The following is a 20,505-nucleotide window of genomic DNA, read 5'->3' as shown; positions in this document are numbered from 1 at the left end:
GTTTCTTCTACAATATACATATCTTAAAATCGCTATATCTTTTAAACCGTAATAGATAGCGTTAATTTGAAAGCAGAATTAAATAGAGCACTTAATTATCTTCATTAGGTGTAATTTTCATTAAATTTAAATGATAATTAACTTAATTACAAGCAAAATAAACTTTCAATGTATTTCCTATGACCCCTTGCTGGGTTTCTTCTACAATATACATATCTTAAAATCGCTATATCTTTTAAACCGTAAGAGATAGCGTTAATTTGAAAGCAGAATTAAATTGAGCACTTAATTATCTTCATTAGGTGTAATTTTCATTAAATTTAAGTGATAATTAACTTAATTACAAGCAAAATAAACTTTCAATGTATTTCCTATGGCCCCTTGCTGGGTGTCTTCAACGCTATACATATATTAAAATCGCTATATCTTTTAAACCGTAATAGATAGCGTTAATTTGAAAGCAGAATTAAATAGAGCACTTAATTATCTTCATTAGGTGTAATTTTCATTAAATTTAAATGATAATTAACTGAATTAGAGCCAAAAAACATTTTCAATGTAATTCCAACGCGAAAACCCTTAGTTAGTTTGGTGCTACGCCATCTATAGCGAGATAAATGAACTGCGTTAATGTTATTTAAACTTTCAAGTTTCAAAGAAATAATTGCGTAGTTAATTACGACTATTTAAGCTTCAATTGCCTCTGTAATCAAAATAATTAAACATTGTAGTTTTTAACATCGGCGCTTGCCTTGTATAGATGTCGCCACACTATTATCCGAATTCTATAAATCGTTATATCTTTTAAACCGCAATAGATAGCGTTAATTTGAAAGCAGATTTAGATAGAGGAGTTACTGGGCATAATTATCTGTAATTTTCATTTAATTTGAATGATAATTAACTGAATTAGAGCCAAAAAACATTTTCAATGTAATTCCAACGCGAAAACCGTTAGTTAGTTTGGTGCTACGCCATCTATAGCGAGATAAATGAACTGCGTTAATGTTATTTAAACTTTCAAGTTTCAAAGAAATAATTGCGTAGTTAATTACGACTATTTAAGCTCCAATTGCCTCTGTAATCAAAATAATTAAACATTGTAGTTTTTAACATCGGCGCTTGCCTTGTATAGATGTCGCCACACTATTAGTCCGAATTATATAAATCGATATATCTTTTAAACCGTAATAGATAGCGTTAATTTGAAAGCAGATTTAGATAGAGGAGTTAATGGGCATTATTATCCGTAATTTTCATTTAATTTGAATGATAATTAACTGAATTAGAGCCAAAAAACATTTTCAATGTAATTCCAACGCGAAAACCGTTAGTTAGTTTGGTGCTACGCCATCTATAGCGAGATAAATGAACTGCGTTAATGTTATTTAAATTTTCAAGTTTCAAAGAAATAGTTGCGTAGTTAATTACGACTATTTAAGCTACAATTGCCTCGGTAATCAAAACAATTAAACATTGTAGTTTTTAACATCGGCGCTTGCCTTGTATAGATGTCGCCACACTATTATCCGAATTCTATAAATCGTTATATCTTTTAAACCGCAATAGATAGCGTTAATTTGAAAGCAGATTTAGATAGAGGAGTTAATGGGCATTATTATCCGTCATTTTCATTTAATTTGAATGATAATTAACTGAATTAGAGCCAAAAAACATTTTCAATGTAATTCCAACGCGAAAACCCTTAGTTAGTTTGGTGCTACGCCATCTATAGCGAGATAAATGAACTGCGTTAATGTTATTTAAACTTTCAAGTTTCAAAGAAATAATTGCGTAGTTAATTACGACTATTTAAGCTTCAATTGCCTCTGTGATCAAAATAATTAAACATTGTAGTTTTTAACATCGGCGCTTGCCTTGTATAGATGTCGCCACACTATTATCCGAATTCTATAAATCGTTATATCTTTTAAACCGCAATAGATAGCGTTAATTTGAAAGCAGATTTAGATAGAGGAGTTACTGGGCATTATTATCTGTAATTTTCATTTAATTTGAATGATAATTAACTTAATTAGAAGCAAAATAAGATTTTATGGTATGGGTGTTTTCGGATCTCAAATTTCAAAAAAAGCAGCTGCGTTAATAGTGTGGCGACATCTATGCAATACAAACTCAAATATTATTTGAATTTAAAACTTCAATGTTTAATTATTTTGATTGCAGGTCATACTATACCTTACTTAATCATAAGTAACTCTGTAATTAGTTTTTTGAAACAACAAAGTTTTAATTAATCACAATGCAGTTCAATTTTCCACATATAGATGGCGAAACCCGCCTATCAAGATACAAGTATAGACGGAGTAGCAAGAATATGTATAGCTAGATCGAGAATGGAGAAATTATTGCTGGAATCGCCTTCTTTGTGTCGTTACTGCCGTCGTGACGTCGTAATCAATCAAAACTACGCAATATTTATTGGCCAGAATGTCCAGTGAGCCCCTCTTTAGTTTTTAAAAGCATTATAGGACATTAAAATATTATTAAACAATGCTTAATTCTCTGTGCTTATTTCCGGTCCTATCTGTGGCCGGCATCAGCTGAGTTCATCATGGCAGCCTGTGCTTAGCTCCTGTGTGACATTTCGTGTTTGCACCTTTATTTAGTTTAATTAAACCAAGTTCTTTCGTTAATTGCAATTAAAAATGGTTAAGAAGTGTTCAAACCATGATTACGCGAAAGAAACTTTAGTTTTTTATTGAGTTTTAAAGGCCAAAGGTAATCGAAAAAGCAATGTTTATAGAAAAGTACCAAGGCTTAAGCAATGTTTAGATAGTGTAGAACACAAGATAGGGCTATTTAAATGTAATTAACGCGTTTTAATTTAATATTAGGGGCAACCCGCTGCAATAATGGATACAAAACAACCCCCAAAAGTACTTGGGGCGTTTAAAACCAGTCGTGTTATCCAAGTAGAGACTGTTATCAAAAGACATGCATGGCAAGGAGCTGTACAGCCGCTACATCGTTCTCCGCTGAAAGATCACTTTGTGTGGGCTCCTACAGTTTGAAGAAACTCAAGAAACACTTCGCTTAATGCCTGGTAAGTACCTCTTTAATTAATTATAGTGTCCAATTAAATAGCAATAGCATTAAAATAGAACTAACTCAAAAGATACAGGCTCCAAATGGTTTACGTTAGGCTTAGGTTTTATGGCTCGTAACTCTGGTTCTACTAGAGATACGGGATTGTCCTTTGAGTATGTTATAGTCCAATTTGTCACCTTTCCATGGATACTTAAAACGTAGGAATAGGACAAACAGGGGCCGAGATATTAAGCAAAACGTAAACAAACCCCCCTCCATAGGAATAACATTACACCCAACTTTGGAGGCTTATAACTCCGGTTCCGTTATAGATACCCGGATGTCCTTTGAGTATGTCATAGTCCTATTTGTCCCCTTTCCATGGATACTAAAAACATAGGGCTATGACAAACAGGGGCCGAGATATTTAGGAAAACGTAAACAAACCCCCCTCCATAGGAATAACATTAGACCCAACTTTGGAGGCCTATAACTCTGGTTCTACTAGAGATAGGGGTTGTCCTTTGGGTATGTTATAGTCCTATTTGTCCCCTTTCCAAGGATACTAAAAACTTAGGAATAGGACAAACGGGGGTCGAGTAATTAAGAAAAACGTAAACAAAGAAACCCCACCATAGGATTAACATTAGACTATACTTTGCAGGCTCGTAACTCTGGTTCTATGATCCTATAGTCCAACGGGGCAAGAAGGGCAGGTCCAGTCTAAGAAGGCCAGTTTCAAAAATACTCACCAAGGAAAGAAATGAAAATGAAAACTCATTCAAATTTGTAATTTTTTAATAAAATTCATGGAAATCTCAGTGAAACTTTTTTAATACGCTTCTGAAACCATTTTTTTCCGATTCCTCGCCTTGAAATTAATCAGGAAATATATTTTCCTTGTTAATGTACCTTAATTAGAAGCCGTAATTAAGGGAAATGCTCAACTGGGGGAAGCGTCACACTTCTAGTTAGACTGTTACTTATAATTTTCACACTAAACTTTGGAGGCTCGTAACTCTGGTTCTACTAGAGATACCCGGATGTCCTTTGAGTATGTCATAGTCCTATTTGTCCCCTTTCCAACGATACTAAGAACATAGGGCTACGACAAACAGGGGCCGAGATATTAAGCAAAATCTTCGTCCCCTCCATAGGATTAACATTACACCCAACTTTGGAGGCTTATAACTCCGGTTCTGTTATAGATACCCGGATGTCCTTTGAGTATGTCATAGTCCTATTTGTCCCCTCTCCAAGGATACTTAAAACTTAGGGCTACGACAAACAGGGGCCGAGTAATTAAGGAAAATGTTCATAACCACCATACCCTCCGTTACACTAACCTTTGGAGGCTCGTAACTCTGCTTCTAACCTTTACGTGTTACTGTTATGACGTTTAGCTTAGGATAGGGGTGTTTTAGAGACATTTTGACCCTTAGAAGGGCAGATACGGAAGGTTTTTCCCATTTTGTGGCTCTATCTATCTCACTCGTTTAACCAACCCACTGCGTCATTCGTTTATCTTACCCACCCCTCGACACAAAACTTAAAAGCGCTGTATCTTTTAAACCGTAATAGATAGAGCTAATTCGAAAGCAGATCTAGATAGAGCACTTAATTATCTTCATTAGCTGTAATTTTCATTAAATTTGAATGATAATTAACGTAATTAGAAGCAAAATAGATTTTCCTGATCGCCAATTTCAAAAAATTCCGCTGCCTTAATAGTGTGGCGACATCTATACAATACGAGCTCAAATATTATTTGAATTTAAAACTACAATGTTTAATTATTTTAATTACAGAATAAAATGAAGCTTACTTAGTCAAAATTAACTATGCAATTAACTCTTTGAAACTACAAAGTTTTAATTAACCCTAATGCAGTTCATTTTTCTACATATAGATGGCGAAACCCGTCCCATTGTAATGCCTCTTAGATGTACAGGTACACCGTCAACACAACTTAAAAGTGAACACATTAGTGTCTGCTATTCCTCCCTGCGCTTGGTGGTGCTATGGGGTTATTCGAGTCCAAAAAACTGGTGAGTAAAAATTCAAACGTAATCTTTTTTTTTCCATCTCCCGCCGTAGTGGCAGCGAGATGAGAGAGAATTTTTCGCAATTTCAATTTTCTGTTGTTTTTAATTTCCCATCGAAATTAACTTAATTAATTAAATTAAATACACTTAATCCGGATGATTAAAACCTCCTGATTCCGATGGTGCTAGTCGCGTCTCTCTACGACTAACCGTTAATTAACTGTTCGCAATTAAACGTCCCGAAACGCAGCCAGTTTTTTCAGTTTTTTTTCTTTCCAACGTCTTTTTGCCTTTCTAATTAACATTAATTTAAGTTTAATTAACCGATTCTGACGTAGAAAACTGTGAGGAATCGAATGAAAGTAGTCCCAATATCGCATGACTAACGGTTCATTAGTTATTGCACTAATTAAGACCATCCCCGTTCCAAACTGTAGACACACCCTGTACATTCTTGGTGTAGATCATTAATTAGAGTTAAAACCTTAATTATCTTAATTTTTAAATGAATATTCTTATTGTGTGTTGTCACGTGACCCGTTAAATATATTTTTCTCGTTAATATACCTTAATTAGAAGCCGTAATTAAGAAAAAAACCACTGACACAAAACTTAAAAGCGCCATATCTTTTAAACCGTAAAAGATAGAGCTAATTCGAAAGCAGATCTAGATAGAGCACTTAATGAAGATTATTAGCTGTAAGTTTCATTAAATTTGAATCATAATTAACTTAATTAGAAGCAAAATAAATATGGCCAATTGCTGGGTGTTCTCGGATCTCAAATTCAACAAGTATAGATGGCGAGGGGACCGTCACTACGCATCAGAGCGTACGAGATTTGAAATCACCACCGATTTTGATGATTTCAATACGATTAATGTGATTTGAATGATTTGTACGATCATAAGTTTATAAGTGATGTTCCATAAGTAAGTCACTACCTATACTTCGTAATGCCAAAGGCTTAATGAGAGCTAGTTCAATAACGACAAGCGAGAATTGACTATACCCGGTTTTGCAGTCCATCCTCCTATTTAGTCTATGGTAAACCTTTGACAGCGCCCCAGTCACCAGGCGTCGCTTTACGAGAATCTATGACTTTACTCCTACGTCACTTCATGACAAACTCTCATTAACACTTATGGAACACATCTTATTTACTTATGGTACGACTCGAATGATTTGGCATTGATTTTAATGATTTGAATTCTTAATTTGACTGCTTTGGATGGTGATTTCACTGATTTGATTGATTTCATAGCGATTTTAGTGATTTTCTAGATTTGGGAAGTGATTTATGTGATTTGAATGATTTGAAAACCTAGGTGTATGAGATTTGAAGGAGTGACGGCCCCCTCGCGTCCCAATACACTGATTCGGACAGACAAACCTCGCTTCGGTTGACTCTCAGTGGTACGACTTGTTTCGTCCAAGCTTTCCCGCCGAACTATTTTCGACCTCCGCCTTTCCAACATTGCTTATCCCTCCGCCTTCAGTCAGTCCCGTTACCGTTGTCTACCCCCCCCTTCTATTTGTAACCGCTCGTCAATGTAGACGTAAACGTCAACTAAACTTAAAAGTGAATACATTGGTCACCCTTATTCCTCCCTGCGCTTGGTAGCGCTATCAGGTTAGCCGCGTCCTAAAAATAAAGAGGCGATAAATTTCAATCTCTCTTGTTTTTCTTTCAACCCGCAGTAGTGGCAGCGCCGTGAGTTACTAGCATTAAACCTTCCGTACATTTAAAACAGGGTGCCATTAATCGAAACCCAATTCATTATTTGGGCTTAAAAATTATTTTAATTGATTTTAACCGCGATTTTTTTACTGATTACTGTTAGTTACGAAGTGCAACGTAGGATAGGGTTATTTTAGAGACATTTCGAAGCTTAGAAGGGCAGATACGGAGGGTTTTTCCCGTTTTAGGCCTAAAATTAGGCCTAAATTAATTAACCCGATATGGATTTCGGGTTAATTTTAGATGAGAAATCGATTGGTGATAGGCGAATCGGCCTAAAATGAACAAGGTGGCCGAAAATGTGGCTGTACGCTTCTGAAACCATTTTTTTCCGATTCCCCGCCTTGAAATTAATCAGGAAATATATTTTCCTTGTTAATATACCTTAATTAGACGCCTTAATTAAGGGAAAAACCTATTTTAAAAACTCCAAAATCAAGTCTTTGCAAACGCATGAAAAGTCTACGGACGGGAGACGTGGTTGATACGCGAGATGGGAGAGAATTTTTCGCAATTTCAATTTTCGGTTATTTTTAATTTCCCATCGAAATTAACTTAATTAATTAAATTAAATACACTTAATCTGAATGATTAAAACCTCCTGATTCCGATGGTACTAGTCGCGTCTCTCTACGACTAACCGTTAATTAACTACGTCATTAAACGTCCCGAAACGCAGCCCGTTTTTTCAGTTTTTCTTCTTTCCAACCTTTTTTTGCCATTTAAATTTAAATTAATTAAACTTAAATTAACCGATTCGGACGTAGAAAACTCTAAGAAATCTAATGGAAGTGGTCCCAATATCGTGCGACTAGCGGTTCATTAGTTATTGCACTAATTACGGCCATGTCCGTTTTTAGTTTCAACCTAACTGTGTAGCGACTGTAAAGGTTATGGTCTACGGCCCCGCAGTACTTCCTGGTATCGAGTTATGTTGATATTCATTAATTAGGGTTAAAACCTTAATTATCTTAATTTTTAACGGAATATTTTTATTGAATATTGTCTCTTGACCCCTTTAGAGTGTCATATTGAAAAATCAGACTGATATCTTTAGAAACGAGGTTTAAAACTGATTATTAGTGTTCCTTGTTTAAATATAATTTATTTTGATGAAACTGATATGGATTATATACTGATTTGAACTGATTTACACATTTCCAGCCTTTTTGTGTTTGTGCCGCCATTTTGGAAAATGGCGGGAAAATAGTTTTCGATATAGGGCCTAAACTACGAACCCGATCTGTACGGGGTTACTCGCGTTGCATTCCCCATCAAATTGTCTACAAAATGACCTAAAGAAAGTTTCAAAATTCTTTATATAATTTGCATAATTTCACTTTTAATTTTTCAAGTTCGGAGGTCAATAGTTCAAAACCTATCAGTAGTACGAGCTCAAAACCAACATTTTCGGCTTTTTCGGACTCTTTTTAGTTTATTCAAGTTAATTTAAGCCATAAATTAAATTTAATTAGGGTTTAAAATCGAAAATGAAAATTGAAAGTAAAAATGACAGAGATCTGAAATTCAAAAAACCCGCCTAGCCAGCCACAAGTATTTACGGAGTAGCAAGAATGTAGACAGTTTGAGCGAGAATGGGAAACTACATCCCCGGAAAGGCCTTCTTTGTGTCGTTACTGTCGTCGTGACGTCGTAACTAATCAAAAATACGCAATATTTATTGGTAAAAATGTCCAGTGACCTTTTTTAGTTTTTAAAAGCATTGATAGGACATTAAAATTCTATTATACAATGCTTAATGCACTGTGCTTATTTCCGGTCCTATCTCAGGCCGGCATCAGCTGAGTTCAGCCTGGCAGTCTGTGCTTAGCTTCTGTCATGTGTGACCTTCCGTGTTTGCACCTTTATTTAGTTTAATTAAACCAAGTTATTTCGTTAATTGCAATTGAAAATGGTTAAGAAGTGTTGAAACCATGATTACGCGAAAGAAACTTTAGTTTTTTATTGAGTTCTATAGACCAAAGGTTATCGAAAAAGCAATGTTTATGGTATAGGACCAAGGCTTAACCAATGACAGTGGGCCAAGGCTTAGTGAAAAGATTGGAATTTGGCGGGATGGTTAAATGTTACGTCAGTAGAGTGTGTTCGGAACATTTTTATAACAGGTAATATATGCATAATTTAATATTTAAGACTCTTCAAAACATTTCTGTGTTCCCAAACTGTACTTTAGCCCTTAGCACATTCAAAATACACAGTTTTTTCAATTAATTTATTAATTTATTAATTTATTAATTTATTAATTTATTAATTTATTAATTTATTAATTTATTAATTTATTAATTCATTAATTTATTAATTTATCAATTTATTAATATACTAATTTATTAATTTATTAATTTATTAATTCATTAATTCATTAATTTATTAATTTATTAATTTATTAATTTATTAATTTATTAATTTATTAATTTATTAATTTATTAATTTATTAATTTATTAATTTATTAATTTATTAATTTATTAATTTATTAATTTATTAATTTATTAATTTATTAATTTATTAATTTATTAATTTATTAATTTATTAATTTATTAATTTATTAATTTATTAATTTATTAATTTATTAATTTATTAATTTATTAATTTATTAATTTATTAATTTATTAATTTATTAATTTATTAATCATGAAATTTGATTGATCCAATGCCTAATTGTCTAACTGCCTAATTGAGATAGATTAAATTTGAAATAACTATTAGAAACAGCGCATTGCATAGAGTAATTGCTCCAAGTATCATGAAATTTTATTCACAAGTAAATTAATTACAACCGAGTTTAATATCGTACCCAAAATTGTAATGTTTATTTTGAACATTTATCTTTAACTGCACCTAAGTAATTCTGAGAGAGCGGTTGCTCTCTTAGATAAGACCTCATACTGCGTTTAATGTATAAGGGTGGTTTTTTGATTCGATGTAACTTTTTTCCTATCATGGTTACTGCTTTGAAAAAATTCCACTGAACTAAAATGCGGACCCTTAATATGTGGTTAAAATTTCAAAGAGATCCCTCTATTAGTTTTCTTCATAGAAAATAAAGTTGCTAAGGGTGGTTTTCATTTCCATAAAAAAATTAAGACATTTTGGCAAAAAAAGGGAAATTTTCCCATAGGAATAACATGGGAAATGTTTGCTGTGATAGCCAAATGGTCTCGACCATTTTTTGAAGACTATTTATTCGATAGGTCTGAAAATGGTTTTAAATGAAAGGTTGAACATTTTTCTGGTGCCTTTCGAAGTTTTATTGAAAACAATTAATATTAAGTATTACTTTTTGTACTTTTAAGCACATACTTAAACTTACGACCTTTTATTCTGTTGGACTTACGTGGTATAATCCTAGCTAAAATCATAGAGAAACGTACTGTTGGACTTACGCTGTTTTACCGCTAATATAGCGAAGTTTTTTGTTTACTAAATGCGTCGTCCGCTCTGTTTATGGACGAGCTTAAGGCGAATTTTTCCACTTTTCATCTAAAAGAAGGGGTTAATCAGTCCCAATTTTATTTTATTCTCGTAAGTTAAACTTCATTATAATTTAATACAAAAGAATTTAAAGTTAAGATTTAGCCGATAATTTTTAAATTCACTGATTTCACTAAGCCTCGGTCAAAAGTTCAAGACAGGCTGATTGTACTATTGTAGACTAGAGACAAATTGGCCGTGTTGCGTTCGTTTTAAGGTGTTTCACCTGGTGCCATTGGCCAACGATAGCCGCTAATTAGGCAATTAGTTTAAATTAAATCAATTTTTGTTGTTTAAAGTAGATCAATGCAAACTACGCACAAGGGTTCGTTCCCTGGTTTCTCGACTGGTGCCGTCAGGCAACGGTTACCGCTACGAAGATACGTTTTTTACTGGTAAAATAAATGATAGATTCAATCACACTATCACTAAACCCTGTCACCAAATCAACCAATATTTTTAATTCAGGTTCTTCCAATCATTTGTACTAGGTAACAATTGAATTATTAATTATTTTGCGCCCATTCTAACGTTACCTAAGAAAACAATAAACAATGGCCAGATTGCGAACGATAAACGCTACAGAGATTATGTCTGGTGCAACCGCCAACGGTAACCACTGCGTAGATCATTTTGTTTGTTTAAATAAGTGGTAAAATAATTGATAGATTAAATCACACGATCACTAAACCCTGTCAACAAACCAACCAATGTTTTTATCCCGGCTCTTGCAATCATTTTTATTAGGTAACAGTTACGTTTTTAATTACTATTTATAACCGCTATTTAGAATAAACCCTTTGGTTTAAATTAGATACATTTTTGATGTGTAAAGTAGATTAATTCAAACTACGCAGAAGGGTTCATTCCCTGGTTTCTAGACTGGTGCCAGCAGCCAACGGTTACCGCTACGAAGATACGTTTTTTGCTGGTAAAATAAATGATAGATTCAATCACACTATCACCATCACTAATTCCATTAAAGGGATGTACAGTGTGTTAATTAATTAATATAAATTTTGGATAAATATGTAACACACTATCATTATTAAATTTCTGAAGAGAGGGGAAAAAAGGTTGAAATTAATTTTTTTTAAATTTAAAAAGCAAATTTGGCGCAGAAAAAACCCAGCACCTGAAGCCTGTCTTATAAAATTTTCACAAGATGATTCGTTCAAGAATGTCTAGAATTAAGTCGCAATAATAGAAGTAATAAATATTTCACCTAAGTCAGCTGATTTGGCCAGGCAGGGCATAGCCCACTCGATCCATGCTCACGGACGCAGCTCTGCATCTTGCGTCGTATTACGCGTGATCGAGTGGGCTATGGGCAGGGTAAACAAATACGGGGCTGCCAGGCTGTCTCTTATACCACAATGATGGTCATTATCCTTTACAGAAATGCTTCCTTGTCCAGTGTGGGAAATAAGGCGGTGGCACAGGGCAGGGCCGGAAATAAGAAAAAATTCTTATAGGACACGCGTCCAGTGACCCCCTGTTTGACTTGAAAATTTATAGGACATTGTCCAGTGTCCACTGGAGTGTGCAAAATAGTGTCGAATCTCTTTAGTCAAGCTATCAAAACTTCGGAAAATTTATTGGTCAAACTGTCCAGTGACCCCCTTAGTTTTTAAAAAAATTATGGGACATTTTAAAATTTTATTGGACAATGTCCAGTGTCTTGTGCTTATTTCCGGCCCTGGCACAGGGCAAATGACCAGTTTGAAAATTAAACCACGGGACCACTAAGAAAATTCAAGGGTAACCAGAGTCCAGACATTAACTGAAAAAGTTTAATTGTCCAATTCCTAAGTTTAGCATACGACGTGACCAGGTCAATTATTATTATATACATAGTTTACAGGCGTGGAGGATTCCTACCACTAACACAAGGAGACCAAGCAACAAAGAGTGTAAAATCGTCTGCTATTTTACACTCTAAGTTGCCAGGTCTCCTTGTGCAAATGGTATGAATCCTCCACGCCTGTAAACTATGTATAGCGCGAGCAGCTTTCGTCCATGAGCGCGGATCGAGTGGGCTATGCTTGCAGGCAGAAACTTTGTCTCAGTTAGACCAAAGAGGGTAGAAAGAGGGGGAGTAGAAGCTAGCGGCTTTGGCAAGGCATTTTGGGTGTTCTCGCTTTTCTTTTTTATTTATTTGTTATATTTTCCTCCTAATATCCGGTTCACCGTATTTCAACCAATAAGAGGGCAGAGAAAGAAGCGCGCGCACACCGGGAGCTTAGAGGTAAACTTTCAAAGCGAGAACACTCCAGCCAAGCCGTCTACTCCCCCTCTTTCTACCCTCTTTGGTTAGACTGCTACAACGAAAACCGAAAACTAGTAACATAAGTCCAAGCCAGTCATCTGAAAGACTCAAAACGATGACTCTGATTCTTCTGAATTTGAAATATCAGTAGAAATGATTCTAGATAATCCTCAGAGTTATTTTAAATATTTTAATACTCAAAGTCAGGGGATAAAGAAAGGCCAAAATAATTTTAGTATGGAAATTTGATGTTTTCAGTGATAAATTAATCTCATTGGTGATAACTGATTAACTGGTACCTGAAACCATTAGTAACTAACTAGCAATATTAGGTCCCTTATGCTTACGCTCCCCTATATTTATGTTTGTGCTTAGTGCAGATTTTGAAAATGCAACAGTTTCTTAACAATCTTAATTAAAATGAAGACTGAAGGAACAGATATTAATCAAAAATGTCTTCGTGGACAAAGACTAGAAAAAGTAAATGATAAGAGAACAAAATGGAATGACCGAAGTAACAGATATTAAATTTTTCAGTTTAAAGACATGATTATAAAGCATCAATTATTTGAAAAAAAATACTTATCTTCGTTTTTTTCACCAAAATTACATTTCTTCAAAAATTTTGTATCATGAAATTTTCCATTCTTTTCAAAATGGTTCGTGTCAAAGCTTTACTATATAACAGATACATGCGACATCGTTTACATTTACAGCTAGATTTCCAGTGTAGACCATGATAGAAACAGTTCCTCGTTAGTGATATTTAAAAGGATTGCAGCTTTTAATTTGAACTACGATACGTTTTAATACTGGAAACTAAACCCAATAGTGAAATAAATACACAGCCCACCATTTTGTCGGTGTCCATTTACGTGTTTCGTGTTATACGTTTGCTCTACAATGTGTTCCTCATAAATAGCAAGTCGAAGTCGTACCAAACTAATTCAATCACAACTTTTAAAACAGTTCTCATGCACTCAAGTTTCTTGTTAATAATATCTTTTATCCAAATTTTGATGATTGATTTATAAAACAATTTAAATCGTCGACCCAAAAAATGGGACCCAATCGAATCGTGGTCGTATAAATGCAGGCGCAAAACCAAAGCACCCTAATGCGACGTTTAAAATGTCAATCATGATGAAAGATAAAATTTCTTCCTTCGGTTGCATTTAGTCGTTTTAATTTCGAAAAGAGGAACCTTTAAAAATAAACCATATCCATACTCGGATATTTATTCTAATCCTTTTCATTCGAAAACTGTTAATACCAAAAAGGATATATCGAATGAATCTTTCTTTCGAAAACAATGCTGCCAATGTAATTTTGGTGAAAAAAACGAAGATAAGTATTTTTTTTCAAATAATTGATGCTTTATAATCATGTCTTTAAACTGAAAAATTTAATATCTGTTACTTCGGTCATTCCATTTTGTTCTCTTATCATTTACTTTTTCTAGTCTTTGTCCACGAAGACATTTTTGATTAATTGAGATAGATTACATTTGAAATAACCATAGAGTAATCGCTCCAAGTCACGCAAAATTGGCTATTAAACTAAATTCCCTACAATGGAATTTGTCTTAGACATAAAATACAAAAATAAATAACTAGACCAGCGGCCACGGGATTCAATTCTCACGGTTTCCATAGAAACCATTGTATTATTATTATTATTATTCTTTAAACCAACCAACGTAACAAGGCCGCGATAACCTTTTAAATAAAGTCGACCGACTTTGAAATAATAACAGAGTACTGGCACTGGCGAAAGTAGATCCCAAAAATAGGCCTAACGTTTAATTGATCGGGAAATTTAGTTTCAATTCCAACCATGGGACCTTTGTTTTAAATTTATTAATTTATTAATTTATTAATTTATTAATTTATTAATTTATTAATTTATTAATTTATTAATTTATTAATTTATTAATTTATTAATTTATTAATTTATTAATTTATTAATTTATTAATTTATTAATTTATTAATTTATTAATTTATTAATTTATTAATTTATTAATTTATTAATTTATTAATTTATTAATTTATTAATTTATTAATTTATTAATTTATTAATTTATTAATTTATTAATTTATTAATTTATTAATTTATTAATTTATTAATTTATTAATTTATTAATTTATTAATTTATTAATTTATTAATTTATTAATTTATGAATTTATGAATTTATGAATTTATTAATTTATGAATTTATGAATTTATGAATTTATGAATTTATGAATTTATGAATTTATGAATTTATGAATTTATGAATTTATGAATTTATGAATTTATGAATTTATGAATTTATTAATTTATTAATTTATTAATTTATTAATTTATTAATTTATTAATTTATTAATTTATTAATTTATTAATTTATTAATTTATTAATTTATTAATTTATTAATTTATTAATTTATTAATTTATTAATTTATTAATTGCAGCCTCACTTACAGCTTGAAGTCATTCAGTCAAATAACGACCTGAAATTGAAACAAAACGTAAATTAGAAAATTTAGAAATATCTTAAACTTCACCATCCCTTTAAAACAACAAAAAAAGCTATAATAAACAACACAAAAATAGTGGCAACATCCCAAGCCTACTACTACACCATGAGTTAATTCTATGAGAGCGATAGCTCTCTTAGATAAGACCTCATACCGACTTCAATGTATAAGGATGGTTTTTTGATTGGTTATAACTTTTTTTGTATCGTATTAACTGCTTTGAAAAAATTCCACAGAACTACAATTCGGGCCCTAAATATGTGGTTAAAATTTCAAAAAGATCCATCCATTAGTTTTTCTTATAAAAAATAAAGTTGCTAAGGGTGGTTTTCATTTCCATAAAAATTTTACGATATTTTGATGAAAATCCTGAAATTTTCCATAGAAATAACATGGGAAAAATTTAACAGATAGCCTTTTTGTGGAAGCCGTCATGAAATAACTATACGTTTGTTTGATTTGAAAACGGTTTCAAATGAAAGCCTCATATTTAGTATTTGTGCTTTCTAGCTTTCATTGATTAATTTTAAGTTTAAGTATGTTTAATTTTAAATTTTCAAAATTACCCCAATCTGCGTTATTTAAGCATGGATAGACTGATTTACTAGAAAATATCAGCGCGACCAAAATTGGCCTTTTTTTGCGTTTAGTTGCGTCATATTAATCCGATTGTTTTTTCTTAATGCCTTTTGGTTGAAATGGCCTATCGATAGTGAAATAAGACTGCTTTAATAGCTCTTTTCCCCTTTTTCACCCCGTTTGTGGCCGCCATTTTTTTAAGGTGAAAAAATTTGAGAGTGGGTCCTTTTTCGTTGTCATTTTCATATATTTTGAGGATTTGCTCATGGATGGATTTTAAATATAATATAAAGTAGGTTTCAAGCTTTAATATAAGCCCAATTTCATAATTTTCCAACTTTTTATTGTCCCACAATCTATTTCTAAACTTGGCACTTTTTTTAAGGCGGTGAAACCCGTGAAATTGCGCTAAGCCTTGGCTTACCGTTAATTTTGCCATTTAAAAAAATTGTTTACCTCTCGTTGCCCGTTACTTCGCCTTCTCGTATCGTCGAATTTTTAAAGTTTAGACTTTGAAAGTAGTGCTTAGTTTTCTTAAATATTATTTAATTGTATAAAATTTTAATATTATAATTGCGTAAAACGAATTCAATGTTTTTTGTTGATGGAACGCGCCTTGCATTTGAATTTCGTTCCCTCGAAACTACCCCCTTTAAGTTACTGGCCGGACTCCGCTGGAGGCTTTTCCTTTATCGCCGCGGTCGCTCCTTCAGCCTCGAAAACAGCTGTAGTGAGAATTGTTATTTACTAAAATGTATACGCTCAGTGTGTTGTTGTGTTTGCATTTTAATGCTTCTAATCGTAGTACGTGTCGAGGTTTACGAATCCAACGTGTGTTGCGAAATGAAAATCAAGGGTGGATACTATATGATCTATGCTTTAAAAGGAATTTGACGGCGACATGCAGCCAAGCAAAACGGTATTAGGCCTTGCCAAAACTTGACTGAGCTATTGCGCCTTGTCATATTATCACCTATCAATGATATAATAAATTCACCCTCGGATATCCTGTGACGAGGAGATGGTTTTAAAGTTACTAACACTCGATTTTGGAGTAGATATTGTCTTGTGACACTTGAAGTAACGATTTAATCTTATAAACAAACTAACATCATGAGCCCATATCGTAAATTAACCGATGTTGATATTAAAGCTTAATTGAAATACTGATACCAATTTTTTTAACTCAATGAATTTTAATATCAACATCAACAATTATCTTCTGAAAGAGATAACTACTTATATTCCATTCAAATTTCTCGCAACATTTCAAATTAACGAGTAGAAATGTGCAAATGAAGTTCAAACTGATTAATTGGGCAAATTGCTATATTGTTCACCGTTACCGATGACAGATAGATTTGCGTCCTTCAGTAGTGTTTATTATACTTGTAAAATGGTAAGCGAAATCTGTGATTAAAGTTTAAAATAGACATGAGCAAAAACAGCTTTATTCATATCAACTCGGTTACCGAATATCTAAAATTTGACCAAAATTAAAAAAATATTCTCTTCGTGATTAAAAATCTTGTTTGAAGCAGCAAGCGGCCATCTAATCCTTATTTACCTTCTTTTGAAAAAAAATAATAGGTTGATACCTCTTTCAGTAGATTGTTCATTGATATTTCAGTTTCATTGAGTTTAAAAAAAAATTAGTTCCACCATTGGTTGATTTTCAATATTGACCAATCAATAATCACAAATTTTAATAACTAAATCACAAAAACCGGTTCAAAACCATATTAGTTTTGAAACGATTAAATTATAATTTTAACCATATATACTAGTTAATTCCTCGTAGGTAATTAGTTAATTGTCTTAGTCAAATTAATGCTGAATATTACATACAAAAAGTAAATAATAAATTAACTTCTAAAATTTAAATGTAAAGTGTGTGCATTATTTCCCAATTAATAAAAGATATCCACCTATTTTCACTCAAATTAATTACTAATTTGTGGATAATGGATAGAAAATGTCGAGCTCTAATTGCGATATAGCTAAAATCAATCCCACTGGCTATTTATAATACAATATAACCTTTGCCCTATGTTTACTATATTGAATTTTATTTGTAAAATTTAAAACATAAAATAGTATTACAATTTATTTAATTAAATAATTATTAATAAATTTCAATAAAATAAATTCTGGTTAAATACATAACACTACTTTTTATTAATTTTCTGAAATTATCAGAGCTAAATATCAAAGACACATATTTAATTGCTCTCATTTTGACACAACTGCAACCGTATAGATTTATTCATTTAATAACATTTCTCATTTCTAATTATTTAAATTCAAAGGGCTGTATTAACTTTTAAAGGTGAAAACCCAGCTGACTTAGAAGTAAAAAAATACCAGGCTGCCAGGCTGTCTCTAACACAACAAAGTTGGCCATTCTCGCTTATGAGAAATGAATCCTTGTCATATGCATCTCTGGACTTTAGGAGCTCCAGGACTCCCAACTGAAGCAGGGTGGGAAATAGGGATTTTTTTAAAACTAGACATTGGGCCAGCGACCCCCCTGCCCTGGAATAAAGAACTGGTCCATGACCATTGACCAGGGCGCGGCGTCTGCTAAACTAAAGAAGTGGGTAATTAAAATAGTTGAGATAATGTCTGGACCCTGGTTACCCTAGAATTTCCTTAGTGGTCCTGTGGACCACTGCTCACCCTCCGATTTAATTTTTAAACTGGTCATTTTCCCTGTGCCACCGCCTTATTTACAACGCTGAACTGAAGATTTCTTTTGACCGGACCATAGCCTACTCGATCACGCGCAACACGTCGCAAGCTGCTTGCGCTATAGCGCGAGTCAGGGTGGGAAATAAGGATTTTTTTAAACTGGACATTAGGCCAGAGACCCTCCTGACTTGGAATAAATAAACTAGTCCGTGACCATTGGCCAGAGCACGTCGTCTGCTAAGCTAAAGAAGTGTGTAATTAAAATAGTTGAGTTAATGTCTGGACTCTGGTTACCCTTGAATTTTTTAGTAGTCTCGTGGACCACTGACCCCCCTCCGATTTAATTTTTGAACTGTACCAGGCAATTTTTAAACTCGTCATTTGCCCTGTGTTACCGCCTTATTTCCCACGCTGGCGCGAGTTGCTTTGCGTTGTCGAGTGCGTGATGGAGCGGGCTATGCCTGGAGTCCCAACCCCCGTTCTTGGAAGAGGGAAGTAACCCCTAGGAGGATGGAACTCGTTCCTCCTAGGTAACCCGTTACTTACTACCAAAATACCCACTAGCATAGCTCACTCGATCACGCTCTCTTTTCCCCGGCTACATATTTTGAAGAGGGCACTTTTTAGGCGTATTTTTAACAATCTTGGATCACCTTTGTGGACTTTTATGGTAGCCCTTATAAATTGAGTCGGCATTGCCCTGACTATATTGTGTTTAAGGTTTATAAGCTTAATATCAAACAGACGTTAGTTAATGCTACAAAAAAGTTCGAAATTGATAATCTCGGATCGTCTTTGAGAAGTTTTAAGGATATCCTAATTTCATATTGGGCTTATGAAAAGTTTGAGCTAAAGGTTAAACAGACATAAATCAGCGTTTTAAAAAATTGTGTAAAACTGTCAATTTGGTCCGATTTGTGGAATTTTTAGGGGAGCGCCTCGCGTTTCAATAAAGGGTTGTAAAAAATTGTATTATGTTAATTACAATAAGAATACAATGAGTTACGTTTTTATTTTTTGGAGTATCATTATAAATAAATGACTGTTGAGCTAAAGTTACGGTCCCCTTTATATATGTTTCTGCTTAGTGTAGATTTTGAAAATGTAAAACAGTTTCTTAACAATCTTAATTAAAATGAAGACTGAAGGAGCAGATATTAATCAAAAATGTCTTGATTAGAATCAAGTCCTAAAAAGTATCGATAAGACTGAGGTTATCACTTGACTGAAGGATCAGATATTAATTTTTCTTTTAATTGAAACTTAAAGGCATGCTTAAGAAAAAGCAACGTTCCATTACCGTTTTCCGTTGAAATAACTTATTTTACAGGTAATCAATTTCAAAAATTTACTTATCTCGGGTTTTCGGGCACAATTCCATTCCCCCAAAACATTTTATCATTACATTAATTACTTTTGAGAGATAACGTGTCAAAATAAGCTTTAAAACAATAAAAAACTGAATGAGCGGTCTGTTTAGCCATGACCAAAACCTTCAAATCAGTGTTGCTAATGTTAGAAAGTGGATGTTCCCACTTCCATTTTAAAAATTTGCCGCATTTCCCACACCCCCTTTTTTACAGTCATATTTATCTGGACTATTTTATCATACTAAGTTTAATATGGAATATCACTCCGCATGGCTTTGACAATATGTACAAATGCTATAAAGCTTTAAAATTCTCAAAATATGCTTTCTTTTTTTTTTCAGTGCCAAACTTAAAATCACCGAATTTATTTCAAAATGTCGCTTGAAATTATTAAACCGGATAAAATTTTCGAAAATGCACTAATTTTAACTGTGCAGTTAAAAATTAGTGCATTTTTGAAAATTTTGCAGAAAATTCCGACATTTGATTAATTTCGGAAAAATATTACTTTTTCCCCACAGAGCCTAAAACCAAACCTAAATCTCCCACGATGTGGAAAATTACCCACACATTGTCAAAACTGCTTTAAAAACTTACAACAAGCACACTTTCGAGACATGTTCTGAACAAATTAGTGCTTAACCCGCTAATAGTACGACCACGGAGAATTGATGTAAACTGTAGTTGAAATATATTCATGTGCGAACTGCGGCACTGAATGGTCTCTAACCATTGTTTGAAACTAGAGAGA

The 20,505-nt window shown here is 33.1% G+C and overlaps 1 protein-coding gene and 3 long non-coding RNA genes across 24 annotated transcripts; 3 read left to right on the top strand and 1 right to left on the bottom strand.

Annotated features, from left to right (window-relative positions):
- The first annotated feature begins 2,491 nt into the window (after positions 1-2,491).
- Positions 2,492-3,872, top strand: LOC149630000 (uncharacterized). Its single transcript, XR_016374451.1, has 3 exons — positions 2,492-2,742; positions 2,859-3,067; positions 3,716-3,872. It is a non-coding gene; the product is annotated as an uncharacterized LOC149630000 (long non-coding RNA).
- A 5,824-nt stretch (positions 3,873-9,696) lies between these two features.
- Positions 9,697-11,389, top strand: LOC149629999 (uncharacterized). Of its 21 annotated transcripts, none has more exons than XR_016374449.1 (6): positions 9,697-10,377; positions 10,465-10,543; positions 10,629-10,721; positions 10,818-10,938; positions 10,995-11,073; positions 11,141-11,389. XR_016374449.1 is itself a non-coding variant. In XM_089851680.1 (6 exons), the coding sequence occupies exons 1-5, from the start codon at positions 10,300-10,302 to the stop codon at positions 10,997-10,999; spliced, it is 249 nt and encodes an 82-aa protein (XP_089707806.1). In that variant the 5' UTR covers positions 9,702-10,299; the 3' UTR covers positions 11,000-11,073; positions 11,162-11,389. The 21 variants fall into 21 exon arrangements, 11 of the variants coding, with proteins under 11 accessions (XP_089707807.1, XP_089707806.1, XP_089707805.1 ...); XM_089851680.1 differs by lacking the exon at positions 10,465-10,543 and adding an exon at positions 10,795-10,817 and having other exon boundaries at positions 9,702-10,377; positions 10,889-10,938; positions 11,162-11,389; XM_089851679.1 differs by lacking the exon at positions 10,465-10,543 and adding an exon at positions 10,795-10,817 and having other exon boundaries at positions 9,703-10,377; positions 10,889-10,938; positions 11,165-11,389.
- On the bottom strand, positions 11,162-14,088 carry LOC149629998 (uncharacterized). Its single transcript, XR_016374450.1, has 2 exons — positions 14,049-14,088; positions 11,162-13,991 (listed from the first exon to the last, which is right to left on the bottom strand). It is a non-coding gene; the product is annotated as an uncharacterized LOC149629998 (long non-coding RNA).
- A 1,142-nt stretch (positions 14,089-15,230) lies between these two features.
- Positions 15,231-17,859, top strand: LOC149629997 (uncharacterized). Its single transcript, XR_016374439.1, has 2 exons — positions 15,231-15,985; positions 16,079-17,859. It is a non-coding gene; the product is annotated as an uncharacterized LOC149629997 (long non-coding RNA).
- Positions 17,860-20,505: the final 2,646 nt, after the last annotated feature.

This window comes from Phalangium opilio, unplaced genomic scaffold, assembly GCF_054372755.1.
Source record: "Phalangium opilio isolate 3A_F unplaced genomic scaffold, DU_Popi_V2 ptg000105l_1, whole genome shotgun sequence".
Lineage (NCBI taxonomy): Eukaryota > Metazoa > Arthropoda > Arachnida > Opiliones > Phalangiidae > Phalangium > Phalangium opilio.
This window is presented reverse-complemented; position numbering and strand designations above follow the sequence as displayed.

What these genes read in the sequence shown, in the direction of transcription:
- LOC149629999 (XM_089851672.1), top strand. Translation starts at nt 10,300, where the DNA reads ATGGACGAGCTTAAGGCGAATTTTTCCACTTTTCATCTAAAAGAAGGG. An exon ending in CGAAGATACGTTTTTTACTG is followed by an intron (nt 10,722 to 10,794) that starts GTAAAATAAATG and finishes TTTTTAATTCAG; the next exon opens with GTTCTTCCAATCATTTGTAC. An exon ending in CTTCCAATCATTTGTACTAG is followed by an intron (nt 10,818 to 10,888) that starts GTAACAATTGAA and finishes AACAATGGCCAG; the next exon opens with ATTGCGAACGATAAACGCTA.